At 41.2% G+C, this 24,849-nt stretch overlaps 1 protein-coding gene across 1 annotated transcript in view; it reads right to left on the reverse strand.

Moving 5' to 3' along the window:
• Window positions 1-24,849, reverse strand: part of ABI1 (abl interactor 1) — an 80,679-nt gene that overhangs the window by 46,489 nt on the left and 9,341 nt on the right. Inside the window, exon 2 of the mRNA XM_084260689.1 lies at window positions 9,170-9,337. Within this exon, the coding sequence (XP_084116815.1) occupies window positions 9,170-9,337 (168 nt within the window). The remainder of the gene's footprint in view (window positions 1-9,169; window positions 9,338-24,849) is intronic.

A 24,849-nucleotide genomic window follows, 5' to 3' on the forward strand; every position in this document is an offset into this window, starting at 1 on the left:
GCTTTTAGACATAAACCAGTGAAGTTACAAAAACCCTGTACATTAGCATTTATACAGGGGTACTTTAAGGAAAAAGTCATAGCTATTTAGCATATTCTAGAAGAGGAAGTAAACAAAATATAAGATCTGTGGTCCTATGACCATATACATGCATTTTCATATCCATAATAATAATATTAGGCAAAGTTATTTAATAACTATTTGCTGGAACCAGGAACGAACATTAGAAAGGAAAGGAAAACACCACCTTTAGTAATTTTTTTTTTAATTGAGATGCAGAGATACTTTTATGGTGGTTACTTCTACATGCACAGCCAGCATTCCAAATAATGACTGAAGTCACAGCCTTCGATAGTTGTCACTTGAACTGTGCCAGTCCAAAACACATACCAACATTTTTAAAAAAAAAAAAAAAATCAAACCCCCAACTCTATATACAGTACAGCTTTTAACCAAATAAACCTACAATTTTATTTCCACTACCACCACAATGCCCTTTCTGTGATAGCACTAGCACAGCAAGGTCAGTTAAGACTCAACAATCCTCTCCAGTGAAATAAGTAGTTCTGAAAATAATATTCATGGTAACCTATTTCTACTTAGGTGTTTAGCTATAAGTTATATCAATTGATACAATTTCACACACACAATGCAATGCAGAGGTCATACTGTCCCAGATGATGCTGGGGAGGGTACACACCAGGTCACAGCAGCCACATGACAAAAATATTTGATAAGATTAACAGAATTGGATAGATTCCTACACTTTATACACAATTTTTCAAAGTTATGATAAACAACAGAAATTGTCCCAGCTTTAGAGGAGCAGCTAGTAAGTCATTCAAATACCATTCAAACTAATAGAAGTTTGTTCTTTGCATATACACACACATATATATAGAAAACACCTGTATGGGGGCGTTTACAAGACATGCATAACAGATACCAGTGGCTCCCAGAAGGCTGCTAGTAAAGAGAACAAAATCAAACAAGCAGTGTAAGAGTGGCTGAATGTTACTGCTAGCTTAAAAAACACTCATGTGAAAGAATGTTACCACTAGCTTATAAAACCCTCACATGAACCATTACTTGGGTGTTTTTCATCTGCAGATCAACAATAACTAAGCATTTTCATGCTTCGCCCCCCCAAAAGAAAACCCCAACAAGACAGCAGAAAGCACTAAGCATCTCCTTTTCAAACAGCACAAGAAGTCACACAAGCACACAGCAACACATGTTCATGTGCTTGAGGGGCCCATTATGAAGAGGGGCAACTTCAACCATGCAGTACGACCAAGACTCATCTGCTCCAGAAATAAGCTGCTTATATTTGCTTTCTCCCTCCTTTTCCTTAAATACAGTCAGCTCAAGCATAATCCTACCCAGCTACCATGAAAACCAACATCCCAAATAGCTGCACTAGATGATACAGGTCTGGTGACTGACTTTAGGATCTCATTACCAACTGCTATATTGGACACAATGTTCTTCTAACCATCACCTCACGTGCTTCATTTCCTTTTTGCTTTGCCCTTATACTACTAAAACACTGACAGACATAGATAAGAAAATCCTCATTTGACACAAAACAGGAGCTGTTCACATGTGAAGTCTGATGGCTTACTGAGACTTGAAATAAAAGGGAAATTAATTTCAAACGATCTGACCAGCTGCATCTGAAGAAAAAAAAAGACTCCTTGCAAAGTCCAATATGTGACTTTACAGCAGGTTAGTGATGCATTTTATGTGGTATATCTTCCAGATATGAGAGATTTTCATTAAAAACCACTGCACAAACACCCTTGACTCCTTTGCTGCACCAAACTATCAGGAAGGCATTTCAGAGTAATGTTCACAGTCCACAGGCTTTTTGCTTCGATTTCAGAATTAAAAAAAAAAAAAAAAAAAGAGGCTGCATCAGGCCTCTCATTTAATGAGGTATCTAGAGCCTTCAGCAAATACCCATTCAGTAGAAAGGAAGTTTTAATAGTCTTAAAAGGCATTGAAAACTATGCGTTCAGACTGCCATTCTGGACTCCGGAATGGGAATCAGCATATGAAGGAAGTCAGTGGAGTCAACGATTATTAAAGTTAGCAACTTGCCCCACTCCCTAAAACCACGTTCAAACCCTACATTCACACAAATAAAGGTGGAAATAAAGAATGACAAGAAAGCAAAGTTTGTGGCTTGTTTTTTTTCTCTCCATGAAAGCACCTGTCCTTCCCCATTGCAGAAAGGCTGACAAGTTGCTGCTGCTCTCTCATGGGGTACATAACTAAGTATCAGGGGGAAGGGGTTTTTTTCACGTATTGGGGTATTTTTTACTGCATCAGCTGAACTGTAGAAGAATTACAGACAGATCCATGTGTATTCATTTGTAGTCACAAAGGGAATTTCTCAGCAGAGCAGACAAGGCAACCCCTACAAGTTATACTACATTCTGAGCAATTTATAGATATCAGGTAGAAACTGATATGCACAAAGTTAACCACAACTTTCACAAGCAGATAGATAACCATAGCGAGCACAGTACAACTTCTGAGCCTTGGCCTCTTCCTTGGGAGAGTACAGGAAGAACAGGGTGTGACTGTCAGCACTTTAATAGGAGAGGGCACATCACCCAAGGCAAGGGTAATCCAAACAAAAGGTTCAAGTTCCTTCAACATATTTAGAATATTTGTGTCTGCTGGCAAGGGCAGTTCAAAGGACCAGAGACAAGACATTATCTTTCTAATGCATACAACATTAGATAATACTCTGGTTCCCTCAGAAATATTTCGTGTCCTCACACACTACTGGGGAAAGTCTGCATGGAAGTGAAGTTTACAAGGTTATGTAGACATGGAGTGGCAGTTTCTCTACTGACTTAGTATTTGTTTCCCTCCTCACCATTTAGTCTCTTTAGCTTATGATGAGTCTTGTAAAGATACAAAGTCAGCTACTGCTGTGTAGCACTGAAGAGTGACACCAGAGGGTAACCTGTCCCAGTGCTGAACCAGCCTCCAAAATAAAAAAGATTTTCCCAACTCCATATGCTAACCTGCTGAGTTTAAACTTGTGTTCAAAGTTACACTGTCAGTACCAAGAGAAAGACTAACTGAAAAGATGACAGAGCCAGACAGAAGTATTTGTAGGCTACCATTACATCACAGCTTTGCTCAGACTTTTTCAAGCTAGGTAAGTACAACTCCTTCAGCTTCTGGTAAGGTGCATGTTCCATGTCCCTCATCATCTCAGCATCTCTCTGCTGGACTGTCCAGTTTTTCTAAATAGGGGTGACAAAAAACATGGACCCAGTGCTCCAGGTGAAGCCTCATCACTGCAGAGCAGCTGATGATCACTTCCTTTCATCTGCCAGCCACACTTCACACTGCAGCCCTGTCACACTGTTTCCCTTACTCAGATGGCCTCCTGTTGCTGGCTCATGCTCAGCACAGCATCCACCAGCACACCAGCTCCTTTTCAGCAGGATGGCTACTCAAAGTCATCTCCCAGCACATACAAATGCATGGGGTTATTCTACCTCAGGTGTAGGTCCTTGCATGATTTCTTCCCAAGGGTTTTTCTGGCTCAACCCTCAAGCTTCTCAAGGTTTCTCTGCACTGAAGCTCAGCCATTCAGCATACGAATCACCTTTGCTAATTTAGAGTTATCCGCAGATTTGCTGAGCACATGTTTGTCCTGGATGGTCTCCAAAGATATTCTGAACAGTGTGCCCTCCAATAGCAATACTGCTTCTTAGCAGTCATTAACCATTTGCTAGTTCTGGCTAATTTTCTTTCCAGTTAACAGCCCTTTTGTCCAGTCCATGTGTCCCTCATGTCAGAGAACAAGATCAATTTTAAGCATGTTCTTTTTAAAGAGGCAACTTCAGGGTAAAAGCACCTGAACACACATGCTTTGGAAGCATAGTCATCACAAAAATGATCTGGGGAGGTCTTTTTGCTTGCATCTGTAAGTGTACTAAAGTACTTCACATAATTGTTCCTAGACATGACCACCCACATTCATCAGCAGATATCTGTCACATTTTTTACCCTCTTTCTGCTTCTTGGCTTTCAAACATGAATTTGAACTGTGCTGTGATCATGTACCACAATCCAGGAACGCAGCATCACATTAATCCAAAGGACACACATCGAGTCTCAAAGTTCTCTTTTCCAGAGAGTCAAGCTTGAAGAGTCCCCAGTGCACATGCACTGCCTTATGCCTCCTCAAACATCAGTGACCTGCTGAGCACCTTACACTCTTCTTTCCTGTCATCAAACACCAGTTACGCTGTTCTCAACTTGCTAGTACTTAAAAGCTCACCCCTACAAGCCCCAGAACATCTTCAGCAGCTTCTCTGAAACCTAACTTACATCTGTCCTGATTGGTTGCTCATTCAATGAGAAAGACTTTGGATCTCACTCAATGAGAAAGATCTTTGGAGGTGAGGGGGGTGGGGCATATGTATGATTCAGCACAGGCTACATCTGAAGTTTCAGAAGTCCTACAAGAAAAGACAACAACTGTGTATTTCATTATTACCCCTGACTTCAGCAAGACAACTATGCCATAGAAACAGAAGGCATCTGGCTTTCTGCTTATATGCAGTATTTGAATTACACAGTGAATTCAACGTAAATGGTGACAGACAAGATTCTCCTAAATTAATTTAGGGGTGGGGTTTTTTAGTTCTAAAAGCTTCTAACTTTTAATGGTGACAAAAGATGCACTTTTTCCCCCCCGAGAGTTATGCTTTCAGAACATACTGTTTTGCAATAGTCCCTATTCCACATCAGAGAAGAGCTTCTAATGCACAAGAAAATTTAGCACAATGTTCAAGGGCTGCAGTGTTTCTTGGTGCAAATCAACATTTCTTAAAAAGGAGTCTATTGCTTCCTTCATGCTTTGAGAGGCATGGTTTTAAATACTGAGCTATTTAAAAACTGTTTATGTCCAGGGAAAAAAAAAAAAAGAATAGCTGCTACACCCAGTACTGCAGCTGCTCTGACATAAATGTGAGCACTGATCAGTCACATTTTTCAGTTTTGACACAGTAAACAAGGATGTCCCTTCTCAACCTCTCTCCTCTGATAAATTTGGCTCTGGCCCATCTTCATTCTCTTGAAGTTCGTGGAAGTAAAACAGCAAAAAAAATTATCTTAAAGTGCATGTTTAAGTCAGCTCTTGTTTCCAAAAGCAGGAAGAGGGGAAGACAGGAGAACCAAGAGCAGCAAGTCAAAAGAGCAAAAGAACACAGGCCCAAATTTCTGGGGGAGCAATTTTCCCTTGTCAAATATTCAAGCTATGAAGAGTTGAAATTTTAACTCCTCTACTAAGAGACACAGATTTTCAGAATGGAAGTAAATAAGAGAATTTACTTTTACTTTTTAAAGAATTAACTCATCATCTCGGGCACCCATGCAAGGTTAACACCAATAATGAGTTTAAAGAGCAAGCCAGAATTTCGTTTCATACACAGTGAAGCACAAACTGCATTCAGAGCACAAATATACAGCGTCTTGCTTAACTCATCATCAGGATACTCAAAAAAATCCTGGGTTTATTTAGTTGCAGCACACCTTAAGATAACATCACATGCTGAATGTCAACGTCTCCATTCCTTCCCCACCTCAATATTCAAGGTCTTTCCTGGCATCTCCAATTGCAGGCGGATCCTCAGCTCATCCTTTCCCCTTTCACTGTGCAACCCATGCATTCACTAATCTTCCTTAAAATTGCTACAAAAGAAAATACTACCCATTCAAGACACCTTACACATTACATGCTGTGAAGAAAGCAAAGTATCTGGCTATTGCTATTCAGTCTTCTTCAAGGAAAACAACTTTTGGGTGACTGCAACTGATGGCAATCTATACCACAGCAGAACTGCTGCTTTGTTACTACCTAGCATTAGTGGGTGGACAAGTAAGCCACTGTGATTGTAAGGAACCACATGGAGCTCAGGTCCTTCATCCACTGCCCTTTTTTACACCAGTATCCCACAGTGAAAGTTGAGATGGCACACCATAACAGTGCAGCACTCAGGCTGGCTCTGCTTTCACATCTTAGATCAAAACTAGCTCAACTCCTGTCTGAAATTTCCCTTTTGAGTATGGCCATTCTCAGGGCAAGTGAAACAAATACGCAATGGAACTGCAGAGAGCCTGCAGTAGGAGTCTAGAGGTATATATGCCTTAATGTCTAAGTGAAACCTTGATGCTCATGTTGGTCCCAAATAAAGATTTGCTACCTTTCTTCCCCCCTTGCCTAACAGGATGTGTAGGATCGCTATGTGTAGGAGGGTTTGCAAGCTTCTCCAGAACAGTGATCAAGTCTCTGCTCTGTCATGTCACAGTAGCTTGGAAAGGTCAAATCAGCTTCACACAGCTCAGTGTCAAGGGTTTAGGCCAAAATGCTGAGCTATATGAGCACAGCTCTGTATACTAGGTATAGTGAACAATTATGCAGCAGGTCACTCAGACCCACAGTTACAGCCAAAAGAAAACAGTGACTGCAGAAGATACAGATGCAGCTGGGCAGGTTTCTGCTCTGTCTGCTGTGTGAAAGCCACCCCTGGACCCAGTCACTACCTTGTGTGCTCACAGCAGTGCTCCCTCACCACAGTGCCATTACTCACATGAAGCCTGTTTGCTCTCAATAAGAAACTAAAGTTAAACTAATTTTCCCCCCTATAAAGCAAATAGCAAGCAAACTTTCCATCTGTAAAATTACACACCAGTAACAAGAATAGAACACACCACTCCATCATCTAACTTTTCACAGCACTTTTTCCAGTGAAGGAGGTACATAGCTAGGAAAAACAGAGTGGCTCCTAATCAAGATTAGCTATCCAGCCATTTTCGCCTGAAGTCCTTTCAGAAAACACACAGAGAACTGAAACACAGTAAAGGAACAGAAACTGCCTGCAGGTCAGAAAAGCCACAGGATTTTCTTCCACAAAAAGAAGAAAGGGGGGTGGTTTTTTTAACCAGAGAAACCATCAAATTGTACCTTATCTAACATATCTGCTCTATGTTACAAAATCCCAGAACTGAGTAATTGACTGGCAGTGCCTCAGATCTGTGTTTCTAGGCAATACCTCTTTCACGGAAAAGAATTCCATTTTGAGAATATCTTCATCCCCGTGCTTTAGTGGCATGAAAATATTCATGACTGACACAAGCACAGGGAAAGACACTCTGGAGACCTCAGAGAATTTAGAAGCAGTCTATCAAAGCAACTGCAGAGCAGATTTAAGATATGCAGTTGAAGCATTTGAGCAGAAACGGTTCAAAGCAAATAGCTGAGCTGGTATGTGCGCATTATCTGTATCCAGTTTAATTCTACAAAATTAGTCTGCAGAGGTTCATTTATAAGCAAGGATTAGTTTCAGGAAAGACCAACCAGGACAGAAACTACAAGCAAGTGACCTTGCTAAACACCAGTGGAAAGCTCTACAAAGCACTGATTGTTCACAGTCTTTAGCAAACAGTTCATGTATCAGGTGACTCAATAGCTTTCAGCATAGTGCCTTCAATTCAAGCAGCAAACAGTACAGAGGGTTAACACCTTTTGTGCTAGTATCAAACATTTGGCTTTTTCCATGGTTAGTCATATCAATGGGCCAATGAGAATTTAACAATCATCACTTCACACAAAGTGCAGCTCTGAAACACGTAAGAAAAGATGTGCTCACTATAAGAAGACATCCAATGCTTGGGAAAGCCTGTAGGTTCAGTCCTTTGTCCAGTCATTTGTTCGGAGGTAGTCATAATCCTAGCATCAAGAAATTTCCCAATACTTGGCAGAACAAGAAACTTCTCTACAGCAATTGCATTTCTTTCTACTTTCCTGTTTCAGTGGCAGGTACTTTATAAACACTTGATACAGTTTTTAACATTGTATAGTTCTTACCATGCACTAACTTAACAAGCCTTTTTGAAAGGTTTGTTACTAGGAGGGCCCTTCCACACACAGTGGCATCTTCTCCCTGCTGACATGCTTTCAGTTAATCACTGTGCTGCCATTTAACAGAAAGGTTTATAAAATTGTAATTACTGTAAAAGAACAGTAAACAGAGGTTAGAGGTTAGCAGGGAGGCAGAGAGCAGAGGCCATGAGAAGCATTCTCTTTCAGCTATTAGGTGTACCACTAACAGGGAACTGATTGACCAACAAAGCTTTTAAATCCACTGGCTGCACTGAAGAACATTTTAAGTTGAATCCTCAGATTTGTTTATGAGTTGCCTCAGGTAGGCACCAAAGACTCAACTGAATTTCAATGATGGCGTATGACAGAATGGACATTGGGCCCTTAACAAATCAAACCCACTTCAGAACAACGTTAGGGTGAAATAACTGAGTGGATTCTGTCCATTCCTTCCTCAGCACTAGCAAGGCACCTGCCTGATAATGAAAGAAGCCAATTCTAGGTTAAACACAGCAGAGGCTTTCTGGCTGAGTTACCAAGCTACACTTGATCAGACCAGTGCCAGATCAGGTATGAGGCAGGCAACAGCAGCAACTCATCCCCCTCAGCAGCAGCCAGCTAGTGTGAAGTTTCAGCGAAGGAAACACAAGGCTGCCACTGTCAGGGACAGACCTTTTCTTTCCCATTATCTGTTTCCTCCATCAGTTCTAGCAATACTGCAGTCACACTACAAGTCAGGTCAGCTCAATCATCCAACTGCCTTGGCTTGGACAGTTTGGGTTAAGCGGGTAGTGGCAGCATATGAACCCTCCCTTTCTCCACACAGCTCATGAAATTATATCCTGCAAAGATATGAAAGCAAACAAGATTGCAACATGTGTAGCAACACCAAATAAAATACCACTACTCACATGGTACTTCTATCTGGATTTCCTTCAGAAACAGAATCCTTCTCTCCAACCCTCCTTCAACTACAGCTTCAAATCTTGGAATCTCAATTATTAACCCCTGCTTTAAACCAAATACAATCCCAGTGCTTCTTGATAAAGGAATTATCTTATTTCAGTCATGAGTTCCATCACAAAGTGGCTTTCATAAATATTAAAAATACTTTATCATCTTCTGAGATAATTACTGAGATAATTCATAGAAGGCAACATAAACTAACCAGCTCAGTAACACTAGAGACAAGATAATTCTTCCTCCAGCATTGTCAGTCCTCTATTAAAAAAAATAAATTAAAAAGATTACCTGGGAGATATGGTTGATGGAGGACTCCATCCTCCGTAGCTGGGATGCTTGGATGTCCAGCAGCTGCAATACATTGTTGGCCAGTGCATTGATCTGATAAGCAACACTGGCTAGAGACTGAGTTGTGTAGGCTTTGGTCTCTTCTAATGCTTTCCTTTTATCTGGAGCCTGTAAAGCAGAAGAAAATGAGGTTTGCTTAAGGCCAGGAAAAGGGTGGGGGAAAAGGACAGGAACAAAAAATACAAGCTATATTTAGAAGAATCTGTGATCAAGAAGATCTGACCATGCAGTCTAAGTACTCCATCTGCATTAAAAATACTCTAAATAATAAGGAGCAGATAAAGAATTTGAAACATATTTGACTATACTAACATTACATGCTGAGAAACAATTCATTCAGTAGAAAAACCAACACTATTGCAACTTGTTGGAGTCAAGTTTCTAAAGCCTGCCCAATCCTTCATTTCCAGAAAGGCCTCCAATTCCCCAGGAACACTGAAATGCAGCTCTCACCATCTCTTATGAGGTCACGTAGCACAAGCCAGTTACAGACAGAAAAATATTTTCCCACAGTTGGGTGTCCCCTACTGCACATGCCACCTACAACACCAACCCTCCAGCTATGCTGGCTACAACTCCTACAGTCCAGAAGGGTGAGGAAAGCATCAAAATGGCATGTACATAGGGCTCCTGCACACAGTATTTGTGAAGTTATCCCTCCTCACACAAAAGCATAAACAACTTTCCTTGAGAAAGTTCAGGACTGACCAAGATGACAAACATATTTTGAGGTATCAGAAAGGACTATATCTTCCCTCCAAAGGGCAAAAATATAAGGAAAGGATCACTTTCCCACTGAAATCACATCCTGCTATGGTAAAGTACTCAATTTGTCCTGAAGTATCACTCCCTAATCAGAGGGCAGATTACTGTCTAAGAGCAGCAAATGCTTACACGACTTGAATCGCATGGACCAAGTAAGTGCCTTCTCACTGGTAGGACAGGAGGCACCAACACCATCTTCACCTGGAAAATACACATACACACCCCCTGCTGAAGCACTCCTTGGCACAAGGCTTGGGAGCTGGTGTTGGAGGCCAGGTGCTTCATCTGTTACCAAACCTGCAAACCCCACATTTCTTCTCTTTGTGGGAAAGGTGCCCTGCGTAAGGAAGGATTTGCAGTGCACGATGACTCAGTGCCAGCATCGCTTCTTCCCTGTTTTATTTATTTGTGAAATACTTGGTTGATCTCAGCGATCAAAAGGAAAGATTTGTATTAATAGTCCCTTCCAGCTGGACTTCTGGGTTGTTTTTTTGATTTCTTTCAGTAATACTCAACAAAAGTGTTGTATGCAACAGTCACAGTATTAAGAACAAAGTCAAGAAACTCCCTCTGGATTCAACTGAGCCCTACTTTTTTCCAGTTTCCATGCATTCATTCGTTTTTAAATCCTGCCTTTTATTTCTTCACCTCAATATTTTAGTTTAACATGCAGAAATGTTAAGTCCACCCGAGTTAGACTGAAGAGATGCAACGAACAGTTAGTAAGGAATCCTTCTATTCTCTCTTCTTTAAAGGAGAAAAACAGATGGCAAGCTGTTTGTACATATTATAAAAGTTGCAGTATTTAGGTCATGATGCAACACAAGCCATTCTATACTACCTTTTAATTAAAGATTTTTTAAACTATGATTTTAATCCAGGGAATTTTTTCATATTCGTGATTAACATTCCTACCAGCATTTTGACACATTAGAATACTTGGTTAATGCCATCCTTTCAAATGGATTCACACACAGATGCCTTCTACAGTGTGAAGCAACAAGAACACTTTAATGCAACCTGGTGCCAAGAGGTGAACCATCTGTTACAGGTACTAAGACCACACTATGAAAAACTTCAGGTTTTATTATTTCAAACAAAGCTACCTTTCACCTAAAAAGAATAGTGACATTTCTAGCTTTCAGAAAACATTGCTAAGAGTCACTTTGCTCCTTTAGAGAACAAACTTTGCTGCTGAAGGATATGTAAAACAACTACAAATGGTTAAAAGAAGCAAGTTTCCTAAAGCACCCCAGCTTTCCAAAGAGGCATTAAAAAACTAGCAGTGACTTTAAGAACACTGTCCTACTGAGCTGGAGCCTACAGAAAAATCACTGATGATTTGTACTTGAACTTCTACCACTCTGAAAAGCACTGAATATGCAAGTAGCAGCTTCCGCGATACCTGAAATTAAAAGTTTACTGAACTAGACACAGCCAAAAATGCAGCAGACAGCATGATTCTCACTTTATCGAAATTCAAGTGTAGATCTGTAGCCTTTACTCAATCAGTTTTCTTATTACAAAGTTTCAACTAAATAATGTTATGCTGAAGACTAACAGGTCATAAAGCCACAGCACTCAATTACTGAGCGTTGTCAAATGGGAAAACTTCTATGTATAAAAAGTTTCTTTTTGTCTCTAATGATCTGTTGATCAAATGCCTTGCCCTCATTTGCTTAAGCATCTCACATTTTAGTTATTTGCTCAAATGACCAGTTTGGCAGAGGAATTAGATGAACATAGCTGTGATGTGGAATGTATTTTATGTCCTAGCTGAATTAGTTAGAAATGTTTTCAAGCTTTGCAGATAATTCAGACAATTTCAGCTTGCAGTTTAAACAAGTTTAGAACTAACATTATATATAGTATTTTGCATTTTTTAATTAGAACTGCTGGCATCCAGAAGATATAAGGTAAAAGCTTCACAGCCAGCAAGAGGGAGAAGGAAGATAGACAAGCCAAGAGCTATGTGGCAGCCAGTGTTTCCTATGTACTGCAAGTGTGACTTTCATTCCCTTCCTCAAGCAAAAAACACAAGTGGTATAGAAGTTAACATAGGTGTTTACAGGACTTCAGATGCTTTAGGATAATACAGAAGCACTGGTTAACTATGCAAATTAAAGACACAATACAAAGGCTGTCAACGGACCAATAGTTCAGAACTACTTTATGATCATATATAAAAGCTTCAAAGATATTGTGGTTTCTACAGTACTCCTTGATATGTATGAAAATGTGACTGTCCATTTAATGGCAAAGCAAGTATTCTTTAAATCCAGAACACGGCTTTTGGAGTTTCACACTTAAAGCAAGCTCTCTCCTGTATCCCCAGCCCACCCTTGAAACTCACTTTGCAGTCTGAAGTTGCTGTCATATAGCTAGATTTAAGACTAAAAAAATAAATCCTCTCCTATAATCCATGTGGATACATAAAGAGACAGTTACACTTGCATGGCATTCCACACCGTATACCATGTATTTTTGTCAAATGCAAACTTGGATCAAAGCTTCCTTAAAAAGTTTACATAATTACTATAGTCAAGTCAAAGCTGCTTCTGTACCCAAGCAGTTGCCACAGTACAATGAGTAGGACCTTATTTACTGATTCTTTAGTTCAGTGACACATCATTTGACCTTGACAAGGAACTTGCCCGTCACTCAGCAGCTGATTTTTACAAGTCACATACTCAGTCCATTTTGTTCTTTCCCTCTCCAAACTGCCACCCACATAGGTACATCCTCTCAAAGGGATCTGCGCAGTGTTTAAACCATCTGCCCCCCTTCAGGTTTCTCTCTCAGCTAATTCCCACCATCTTCTAGCTCACACAGCACATGACTACATATACAAGCTTCCACCAAAAATTACATCAACCTCACACTGCAGAGCATCTTCAGAAGCCAGACTTGGTTGCAAACACACTGGTCCATACCCTCATTACCTACTCTCTGACCTTTGTTTTCCTTCTTCCTCGGTTCCATCCACTGTGCTTGAAACTCCCTGTAAAACAAATGCCCCTGCAGAACTGGCTCCATAGGACAAAGGTCAGAAAGCAGCTCACACAAGACACACCAAGACAGGCTGCCCTAGCAGAATCAAATTAATTTGCCTCCTCAGTATGTGGCATGTGTTGCTCCACAATTTTCATCCTCAGCTGTTGGAATATGTGCAAATGCAGACACAGAAAAACCCATCCAAGAAACTACTAACAGACAGTGCCCTAAAGCAGTCAAATAAGCACTAAGCTAAACAGAGCTGTTAATTTTTCAGTGCCCAATACCTGCTCAGATGCCTGGCATTCTGTTCAAGGGCCTGATCACTCCCAACAATCAAGCTACAGGAAAAACAGCTTTACAGTCAGTTTTATATGCCTCTGCATTATTGCTCATGCACATTTAATGAATTCAACAGTGCAGTACACCTTGTTTTTGCTTCACAAATACACACGAGGTAATTGTTCAGGTTTACATCTTGGTTGTATTTTTAAAGAGCTTCCCCTTTTCACTAATTGATTACAGAGAAAATGAGGATTGCTAAATCCACGTGGCAACTGATTGTAGTAATCGCCATCACAAATCAGTATTCTAAGGATGCAACTATACCAAAAGACATTAATAGCTTAAGGTAGCTACAGTCTACACCACCTCATTTTCCAAGTCAATTGGAAATACTTTTATAGAATGGTGAAGACATAAGTCCAGGCACTAGCTTGGAGACTTGTAGATATCAGTACTTAACATCCCAGAGAACTAGCTGGGGACACTCCAAAATGGAAGGAACATACATCTGAAAAACAGCTTGCCCACTCAGAAAACAGGAGCTCTCAAACCTCCTTAAACGCATGAGCTTGTAACATTATGGGGACCTTCCAGATGCATCTATGAGTTTGAAGTAGCTGCTTTACTGATCCAATAACGCTTTCAAAAACTCAAAGCTAGTCTGAAAGGTTAGTCACTTCTGACTACTAATGGCAAAAGGCTTGGGAATTTCCAAATTATTCACAATGTACATTCAGCTTAGACCAAGTATCATAGAATCATAGAATTGTAGGGGTTGGAAGGGACCTCGAGAGACCATCGGGTCCAACCCCCCTGCCAGAGCAGCTCCCTAGGACATATCACTCAGACAGGCGTCCAGACGAGTCTTGAGTATCTCCAGAGATGGAGACTCCACCACCTCCCTGGGCAGCCTGTCCCAGGGCTCCCTCACCCTCCCTGTGAAAAAGTTTTTCCGCATGTTGGTGCAGAACTTCCTGTGCTCCAACTTGCAGTCATTGCCCCTTGTCCTATCCCCACAGACCACTGAAAAGGGGCTGGCTGATTCCCCCTGCATCCCCTGCTTCAGATAATTATAGATTTTAATTAGGTCCCCCCTTAGTCTTCTCTTCTCAAGGCTGAACAGTCCCAACTTACTCAGCCTTTCCTCATAGGGGAGATGCTCCAGGCCCTTAATCATCTTCGTGGCCATTCTTTGGACTCTCTCCAGGAGATCCCTGTCCTTTTTAAACCAAGGAGCCCAGAACTGGACACAATACTCCAGGTGGGGCCTGACCAGGGCAGAGTAGAGGGGGAGGATCACCTCCTTTGACCTGCTGGCTACACTCCTTCTGGATGCACCCCAGGATCCCACTGGCTCTCTTAGCCACCTGGGCACACTGCTGCCTCATGGCCAACCTGTCATCCACCAGGACCCCCAGGTCCTTCTCCACTGAGCTCTTCTCCAGCAGGTCACCCCCCAGCCTGTACTAATACAAACGGTTGTTCCTTCCCAGGTGCAAGACTTCACACTTGCTTTTGTTGAACTTCATCTGGTTTCTCCCTGCCCAGCTCTCCAGCCTGTCCAGGTCTCGCTGGATGGCAGCGCAGTGTCCTGCGTGTCAGCCACTCCTCCCAGCTTTGTATCATCAGCGTACTTGCTGAGGGTGGATGATATTCCCTCATCAAGGTCGTCAATGAAGATATTAAACAATACTTCTCTTCCAAGCTGCAATAATGCATTTCAAAGGTTTAAATATGCCATAGACACTATATAAAGTTTACCTACTGAGACAAAAGACTAATTTTGAATATGAAGAACCATAAATCCAGAGATTGCTGCAAGTAACTGAGAGGTTACATAATGAAACAGGTAGCTCATGGATACAGGTTCCCCCTTATCCATAGTTTATGAAGCTCATTAGACTACTTTGCAGACATACTGCATCATGGTATACTTTTTGGCTGTTACTGATAGTTATTACATCAGAATATCAGTTATAAACAAGAAAAGAAAGCCAAAATGGCAAGTCACTGCAGCAAGTGCCACAAGTTTCTATATTCTTAAAAATTTCCAGGAGCCATCTATGGATATCTAAACAGACTGTGGCTATTACTAGCAGGTACTCAGAAGGGAACATTCAGGGTTTCTCTTAGGAGACATCTATCACTCCAGAGCAGCAATGAAAACTAAGGCTTCAAAAGTTACAACTAGGGATTTCTTGCACTATGTATGCCATCCATAAGGACAGAGTATGAATCAGAGGTGTCAGCTGTCTCCTGGAACAGGCTCACTATGCTCACATCATACAGCAATTTCCTTGAAGAAATTCTCTCTGCAATGTGTTAGGCTAGCATTTACTTCAGGCAGATGATGCACTGAGTGTTTCCCAATATCCACAGGGCTGACCTAGGCCTGGTGTTTACCTGTCTACAAGTTACAGACTGTCCCTTACTGATCAGCACCTCAGTTATTCCACTGTAAAGTGAAGCAAGCCATCAGGAGATTAGGTCAGAAGTTTAAGCTCAACCTTTGCCAAATATACCAGCACAAGAGACATCCTCCCACAGCACCACAGATAAAACTTCAAAGGGTCACTGGTACACTTCATCTACAGTCTGTCTTCAACGTAATAAATCCCAGACATTCAGTCATCACTGGTGTTCTTATTCTTTTTGTTGCTTGCCACTCATATCATTAGTATCATCAGTACATACAACCATAGAAAACTTTAAGAGAAAGCACTTACATGGGCACAAGGAACAGGAAAGGACTTAGTACAAGCACAGCCTGATAAAATGCCAGGGCAAACCCAACCTCCATACAAAGGGGAGCTGAAGCCAAAACATGTTTGAGATTAGCACAGGCTAATCCCAACTGAAATTCTGCATCACAAAGATCAGTATTACATTATGCACAGTAGAAAAGTGTTTGTGTTTTACTTCAGTGATTTGCCATAACTTGTCATTTTGTTGTACTTTCTACCATTCCTGAATTTATGTGGGAGATTGAAAGCTCAAGATTTTATTGCCCAATAGCTTGCAAGCTATTAATAGCAACATCTTGCAGTCACTGAACATGTCCACCTCCAGTCCAAGACCTTCTCTCTCCAGGGGACTAGCAGTCAATCCTTTGCTGGCAGTAGAAACAAGAAACAGAACCGGCTATATCCAACACACCTCCTTCTACACATAGTGAGAAGTGATGTCAAACAGAAGTATCAAAACTCTCAATTACTGAAATAACTGTCTGTTCCAGGAGCACAAGGGGATTTAAAGACCGAGGAGCACAGAAGGATACCTAACCACGCAGAACAGTTCCAAAACCCATGATCCATCTCTGTACAGTAACCCCAAAATTAAAACCAGGATGATGAAATTCTTTCGTGTCCATCCAGTAAACAGTAATTCTCCCCCATCCGAGGCAGAAGTCCTCAACACACAACAGCCAGGCTAGATCTGCAATTCAACTCAAGCAAGCTTCCTTCCAGCATCCACAACAAAAAGGCCCACTGGTATGAAATAATACTATGTCTGTTGAGTTTCAACAAGATAAGATGTAGTAACTCATCTATACAAAACGACGAGGAACTGGTAGAACTTGAAATCTCTTCTCTCCAGGTAAAAGACCTTGCACAATAAAACTGGTATTTATTCAAGGTACCAGATAAGGTGATCACCACCACAGCAACAACCACACCACAGTCCACAAGCAAGATTTCACCTTTCCTTTTTAGAAACACTACCTTGACAAAAATCATTGACTAGCCAGCTATTCCATCTGAAGGATCAAGACACATGCCAAATTATTGCAGTTTGATAAACATGTAAGACAGTGTAACAAGCACTGACTGTAATTCACAAGCTCTGTGTCAGACAGGCCCTTCCCCCAAATCCCATACATGCTAGACAGTCAGCTAGAAGCAAATCCTTCATTTCCATCAATAATATTCCCCTGACCAGTCCTGAATAGCCTTGATAGCAAATTAGCATTTCTATGGGCCGAGACCAATTTAGCCAATCTGCCTGTGTCCTTGCAGATCTTCTTTCACTTGAAAGTTGCTTTTTATTCCATTGATTAACTATAAAAAGAAGAGTTTCAATTTTTCTAATCACTATGTCTTTTGGGGAAGGTACAGGGAGAAAATTTTTAACTCCCATTAACTTTCTTCCAAAGGACAGTTCAAGGGACATGCTTATATTACATAAATACACATATACAACTCACAGTGATAAAAGTGTCCAAGTCCAAGAATAAAAAATACAAGACAAATGTGTATATTGATGTTTCTTTAAAAAAAGTGTTTCACTTTCTATGACACATTTATACAGGTTATCATGAGATTGTAGCCCACTCTGACCTGTTTATACACAGTAGAGAACCATGTCTGAGATTAAGCTTCCAATAACCACCTTACTCTCATATGTGTTTTCTACTTAAGCGAAGACAAATCCAGAGGATGTGACATTCACAACGTTGACACAGACTTTAATAGGTCCGTAAAGGAGGGCAGAAGTAGCATACAAAACCACATTTTAAAAAACCCAAACTAAACATTAAATAAATTAAAAAACCCAACCTTGGAACTCCATTTTAATCCAGGCTGTGAATATTATTGCAAGAAATGAATCTATCCAATAGGAGAGCGATTTACAAAGCAATGCCGACTGACAGATGGAGCCTGGGAAGATATGTGCCAGCTGCTCTGTTAGCAGCATTTTCTGCCCAATGCAGCAAACAGCGTTCATGTTGGCTTTAGACTAAACCACTCCCTTATTAAAAACAAAATACATATATAAATATTGTTGAAAGTGCAGTTTTTAATTCTCCTGCCAAATCCAATAGAGGAGATGTCATAGTAAACATATATGTTGGCACAATCCTTTGGTAATGTTGGTTGGTACAGTCTGTGTATACACCAAAAATAGCATGCAACACAACTAAAATGACAGAAGCAGACATGCCCATGTGTCCTTTTGACACATCCCTTGTACACTGAGTTAGTAAGACTCCCAAGACTGCATACGCAGCAAGCTTAAGAAATTTGGTCTGAGTCTTCTTTTCTGTGTTTAACACTGTTTAGACAACACAAACTCCAGGACAGAAAGTGTTATCTTCCCTTTCTGTAACACATGGCACAATATTAGCACATACAGTTGCTTCAAAATTACGTTTTTAACTTCCTTGAAGTGCCTATGATTTGCCTTATGACATTAAAACCACAAAATTCTTCAGAGCTGACAAAGCAGGCTCTGACATCAGACAGAACTCCAAATACAGACTAATGCCACCCTTGGACTATCAGCCAGGAAAAGAAACCCTTGATACTTCCACAGCAGCCTTCCTCCTTCAGCACTAAGAAAGCTACCCAAGTCTTCAGAGTGTACGATTATTTCAGCACACTAGACAGCAGATAATAGGGAATTAGAGAACTTACATTCCATTTGTTTCCTTATATACTGCCTCTCAAATATTGATCTTTCATTTTCAGCTTGTAACAGGGCTTGAAATTAGAATGGCCTTCTGTTTACTTTCTGAAGTGCCAGCAGCTACCCACAAATTTTAGCTCATCTAGCAAGGACATGCTCACTGATACGTCCAAGACTTACTCTTCCTTTTTTTTTGTGGAAATAGGAAGGAGACACTTTATTAATTGCCTTAAGATCCTCTTTGTAATACAGTGGCAGTAACACGGAACCTAACTGGAGTGAAATATTGGAACTTCACTGATTTCCACACCGTACAAGTCTTTGAATCAAGACAGCTCAGAGTACCTATTTGGGGACAAAGCTTGTGCTGTGTGGAAGAGTTTCTTTTCATAGTATTGATAACAATAATTCCTTCTATGGCTTTTATTTACCTCTTCAATTTACTCTCAAGGACTGCTGAGTGTTCACACAGTCAAAAGATCGTATCTCAGTTTTGACAAATCAAACTGAAGGAATAAGCCCTGAATACTGCAATAAATCTACATTTGAAGACAAGTAACATGCTAAAACTCAATACAGGTGAGCTTCCAAGACTACCTTTCTTTCCCAACTCTCTCTTCAGGCCTGGAATCATATCAGACAGGATTGAGCAAGCAAGGTTAAACCAACAAGATTTAGCATACAAAGGATCAAACTGCAGTGTCACCTCAGCATATCCTGGTATCACAAATTATAGATCAACAGTGCTCTGAACTCATACAACAGGGTGATCTCAACTGCTGTTTGCAAGGCAGCTAAGCACATCAACACCTGCAAAAGGGTTGGTCCAAAAGCAAGCAGGCTTAAAGCTAAGCTCTGCACCCAACAGGTTTCTCTACATGGAGATGTCAGACATCACAGGAGAGTTAAGTGGGGAGGGAACTGAGGAAGGAGAGCATGGAAAGTCATTAGCTGGCCTGTCCAGCTCCAGGAAGAATCTCGAAGCACTAGAATATGGAGCCAAGAGTTACATAGGCCTTCTGACATTCAGCAAATGCCTGGGCTGCAAGCGTTCCTAATTCAGAAAGAGTTCTTGTGCTCAAGAAAGATCACTTTAGACACAGAGCCGCTGCCCAGATTTTACAGTTCAGGCAGTTCCCAAACATCACAGTATTTTTAAAACAAAGAAGAAAACAAGGGCCTTTACAGGGTCAAATTCTCTTCTTATGCTTTGTAGCGCTATACTGCTGACTATTTAGTGCCTAGAAGATCAATATACTCACTCCATCAGAAAACCATCCAAGGGCTTGCAAATACCTCACAACAGCAGTGCAACATGCTAAGACCAGAAACCAGTGGATCCCCAGTTTTGTAGCAGCTTGATTTCCAGCACGAGGCACACTCTCACACAGAAAAGCTATACAGTGATCTCATGGTAATAAAGTAATGGACTGCAACACAAGGACTGATTGTTTTTACAAAAACTTGCACCTAAGTGGAGGAAATCACAGTTTCATAGAATCATAGGGGTTGGAAGGGACCCCAAGAGATCATCGGGTCCAACCCCCCTGCCAAAGCAGGTTCCTTAGGACATACTGCACAGACAGGTGTCCAGACAGGTCTTGAATATCTCCAGAGAAGGAGACTCCACCACCTCCCTGGGCAGCCTGTCCCAGTGCTCTGTCACCCTCACTGTGTAAAAGTTCTTCTGCATGTTGGTGCGGAATTCCTATGCTCCAACTTGAGGCCATTGCCCCTTGTCCTGTCTCCACAGACCACTGAAAAGGGGCTGTCTATTCCCCCCCCATCTCCCACACTTCAGATATTTATAAACGTTAATAAGATCCCCTCTTAGTCTTCTTTTCTCAAGGCTGAACAGCCCCCCAGTTCAATCAGCCTTTCCTCAGAGGGGAGATGCTCCAGGCTCTTAGTCATCTTTGTGGCCCTAGTATATTTCAACCAGATCACATAAAAGCTGCTAATGTTGCTTAGGCTTTTATGTACTTGTGGATCTTACTGTAGGATTTTTATCTGATAGTCATGTATGCACTACACCCAGTTTCTTTTTGAAGAATTACTTATGTTAAAATTTGTGCCTATTGTTAACAACAGCATTCCAAAACTTTATGTACATAAACTCATTTCAATACTGGATTACTTCAATTGCAGCAAGGAGGATTTTTGCTCAAAAACAAAAAATACCAACCCCACAAATGCACACTAAAGAATAAAACACATGGCTTAGGAGAAAGGAGAAAAGAAGGAAGAGAGAGGAATGGTGATTCAGTAACATGCCATTGTTTTGTTACCCAGAGAGAGATGGACAGTAGGTAAGAAAAATTAAAGAAATATGGTAGCGTCCACATTTAGCATCTGATAAAACTTAACTTACAGAAAACCCACACAAGACAGAAAGCAAGTTATTCAATCAGAAATAGTTAAATTCAGGAGTGAGGGTGTTGTTTTGGGGTTTTTTTTTTTCAAGTAAGTCCTTGGAGAGAGAATTACTGTGGTGTTAGCACAGCAGTAGTTCAAGTGAGTAACTTTTCCTAGAAATACAGCTGCAATGCCTCTGGCAGACACAATTACAGCTAAGTTTTCTAACTCATGTTAAGGATCCACTGATATTTTGAAGCTGTTCCTTCACATGGCTTTGAAGACTGCTTCCCCTTCATGTACAATGCAGAGGAGGGAGCTTTAGGCAGATGCAGGAAGTGCAGAGAGTCATACAAGTGACAGCTGTGCTTGCAGTTCCATAAAACCAGATGTATAAAATAGTCACATCCGCATTGCTCCCCATACCCCCCTCCCCCTCTAGTAGTAACACAACCTATTCTATTTCAGCAGTTGCAGTAGGGCCACCAGGACACCTTGCTACTATCTCATCTGTAATCAGCTTGACAGATGAGTGGCTTTATTACAGCCACAATGGAGCTGTGTTCATAGAAACAGCACTTTCACAACAGGAACACATCAGCTGCAGATGCATATCCACCCATGCCCACACTGCTGTCTATCTGCAAATTGATGTGCCTCAGAGGAAGCTCAGCGCTTGCCCCTGTTTAGTTAAAACACAAGGGAGGCCACGCACAACCATGGAGCACTATGTGGGACAGCATACCTGGCATATCCAACAGCTTCAAAGCCTGGGATGGCCTCTCTATGCTGTAAGAGAGGCAGAAGTAGTAGTGCAAGCAAATTTTATGCCAATTAAGTCTGCTGGCAAGGCTAGCTATCAGAGATAAGACTCCTACCATGATGCGAGCGGATGCAAGCAAGCCCAGGACTGAAACAACAGCATTTCATAAGCTCTGTTTGAAACACTTTAACTTAAAACACCAAGAAAGTGGCTGTGTTGGTAGCAAAAAGCAGTTACACCCTAAAAACATGCTCTCAATTTTACCAAAGAACATACAGTACTTTCATGTAAATAAAATCCTGCATGAATAGGGGAATGGAAGACAAAAGATTTTATACAAAACCAGTCTAAATACTGAAGATATATCCAAAGCAGAACTGGAGATTGGTCTTTTTACCACCTCCCCTTCTTACCAGCTGTTACAAGAGGAACTGCATTTCAGCTTCCCACCTTGTCATTTTTTTAAAGGAAATTGGAAAGAAAAAACCCCAACCTTTTATGTTCAACTACAGAAATTCATTTTCCTAGTCACAAAAAAAGAATTTTCTTATTATGATGAATGGCCAAATTTTTGCACTGATTATACTTAATGATGGTTTTCTCTTAACTTTCACAGTGGTTAGGCTGCATTTAGTCATTTTCTGAGGAGGCAGGAAGCTTAAATGAGTATCTTTTGCTCATTATTTATGGTCTCTATTTGCATAACTCCTTCACAACTGCTCCATTAAACACCTCTTCCCCTCTAAGGCCAATTTTAAAAAGACTCCTGCTTTATGAGACTGACAAGCATGACTCATAGTATTCCCCACGTTCATTCCCACAGGCCTCATGGGATGTTAGACAGCCAGTAAGTACCTGTTCCAGTTCATACTCCCCCACTGCCGGTACTGCTGCAGTAACCCTTTACAGCCATCTGGGAAAAGACTAAAGCTACCTCTCTAGCTGTCGGCTGTAGGCAGGAAGCAAACAGTAACAGTATTTGCTTTTAATGCTGTCCTCCTACCACACCACAGTCAGCAAGAGAGTGCCTGAAGGGAGGCACCCTGAAAGGATGGGTACACACTCTCCCTCATTCCTCCTGTGCCTTTTTTAGAGTTGCTCAGGACCCTTGACTTGCTTTTCAATCAGCCTTCAAACCATTCCCATTTTCAGCAAGGCAGAGAATTATTCAACATAATTTACTAATTCTTCAGCCCTTTCCAAGCCCAAGGAACATGCTCAAATCCCCATGTTCTACATTCAGGACCAAAACCAGCAACTTCTCCCCTCAGCAGAGGAGTAGCTGCCCACATGTACCACATCCCTGCATACTTGGCTCCTATCCCCAGTGAACTAGCCCCTCTCATAATTAAAACAGGTATCTCCCTCTGTCTCTAAATGGTCAAAATTCACTGCAGATTACCAACAGGAGCCAATTTTACGGTTCCTGTTCATATGTAGTAGGCTTCCAAAGAGGGAATGTGCGCTAGAAACCTTTCCATTGTTATCCTTCTCCATAGGTTTAATGGACAGACTGCTGAAGAGGAATGAAGTACGAATCTGGAAATGACACATCCACTACTCAAGTGATAGAAGACTTCTTAAAAAGTACGCCTTCTATGAATCCTAGCTTCAATTGCATCTATAGCAACACCACTTTTCTCTAACATTCAAGCTAAAGACACCTTGGAATTTAAATACCAACAGATTTTTGTAAATAAGACCACATGTAATCACAACGCTCCCAGACAAGTCTCAGGACTACTGCAGCAAACAGATCACTCAGTGCTAGGAGAAGATTCAGTACACTGCAGCAGGAAACACACCCACAGTATTTGAAGAGAGCCCTTGTAGAGCCAAGTGCTTCCAAACCAGACATGCATTTTATCTAACACAGCTAAAAGACAGGAGTTTGCATCACAGAAACAGTAGCTCCTCCCAGAGATTTAAAAACCTGGCAAGTCAGCCAGCAAATCAAAAGCCGAACAATCCCCATACAGGTCTCCACGGACCTTGTCAACATAAGTGCATTGATCCATCATATCTCTATTTGTTAGTCCAATACTCTCTGGACTAGACTGAAGCATCATCCAAGCCACCTGCCACAAGGCCTCACAGTGGGAACCCTGGAGACTATAATCACATCTGATAAAAACCCTTCAGGATCAGGTCCAGCTCTACTTTGTGGATACACTCCCACCAACGTATGCTAACAGAACATCATTCCCTCAACACATCCACCTTTCCCTCACTGATAAGGGATCCAAAGCCCTTCAAGCAGAGATATTTTATAAAGCCCTTTCCACTCCTTGGTCTCAGAGTAAAAAAAAGAGGACTGGCTTCATGATCAAGACACATGTCTTATAAAGGAGAGGCCTGGCCACATCTATCTGAGAGGCCTCCTAAGAATGTTACTAGAAGACAGAATCACATCAGTCCCATTGCATACTGCATCTCCCCAGCTTCCTGCTGTTTCCTCTGTATCCTGCTCATCACAGCTTCCCTAAGTGGTTACAGGCCACTCCACAGCCAAGGCCTTAGCCTCAACTCTGTGCCAATAAAGACAATCTTAGAAATGAAGGGTACATAAATGCCTTCAGCAGCTGCAGGTTTCAGATTATCCAAACTCATCCAGTAGAAGCTGTTTGTCTGAAAGTTATCACAGAAGACAGCCATATAATTTAAGTTGTAAGGCAAGTAAAATATGCAGTTAAATAATAGAAAGATTAATTAAAAGAAATAGGCATGGGAGAAGACATTTTCAGATGAGATCTGAAATGAGACTGAAAGTCAGTGGAGAACAAGCAGATGAGTCTGGTTCTGAGGCAGATGCTGTGATGTGAGCACTCTTGCATCAACAGCAGCAAAAGAGACAGTATTTGGTAATGGGAGAAGCGAGAGACACAAAAGGTCTAGGAAACAGCTGGAAGCAACAAACAGGAGACTTCAACAGTGAAAGGGAAATCAACAAATCCACATTAAGACCACAAGCTACAAGAAGCATGTGGAAAGAGAGAAATGTCATCACTAGCAGCGTTTAGTGACATGGTAGCAACTAACACACTACTAGGTG

The sequence above is a fragment of the Gallinula chloropus genome (assembly GCF_964237585.1).
Source record: "Gallinula chloropus genome assembly, chromosome: 2".
In the NCBI taxonomy this organism is placed as follows: domain Eukaryota; kingdom Metazoa; phylum Chordata; class Aves; order Gruiformes; family Rallidae; genus Gallinula; species Gallinula chloropus.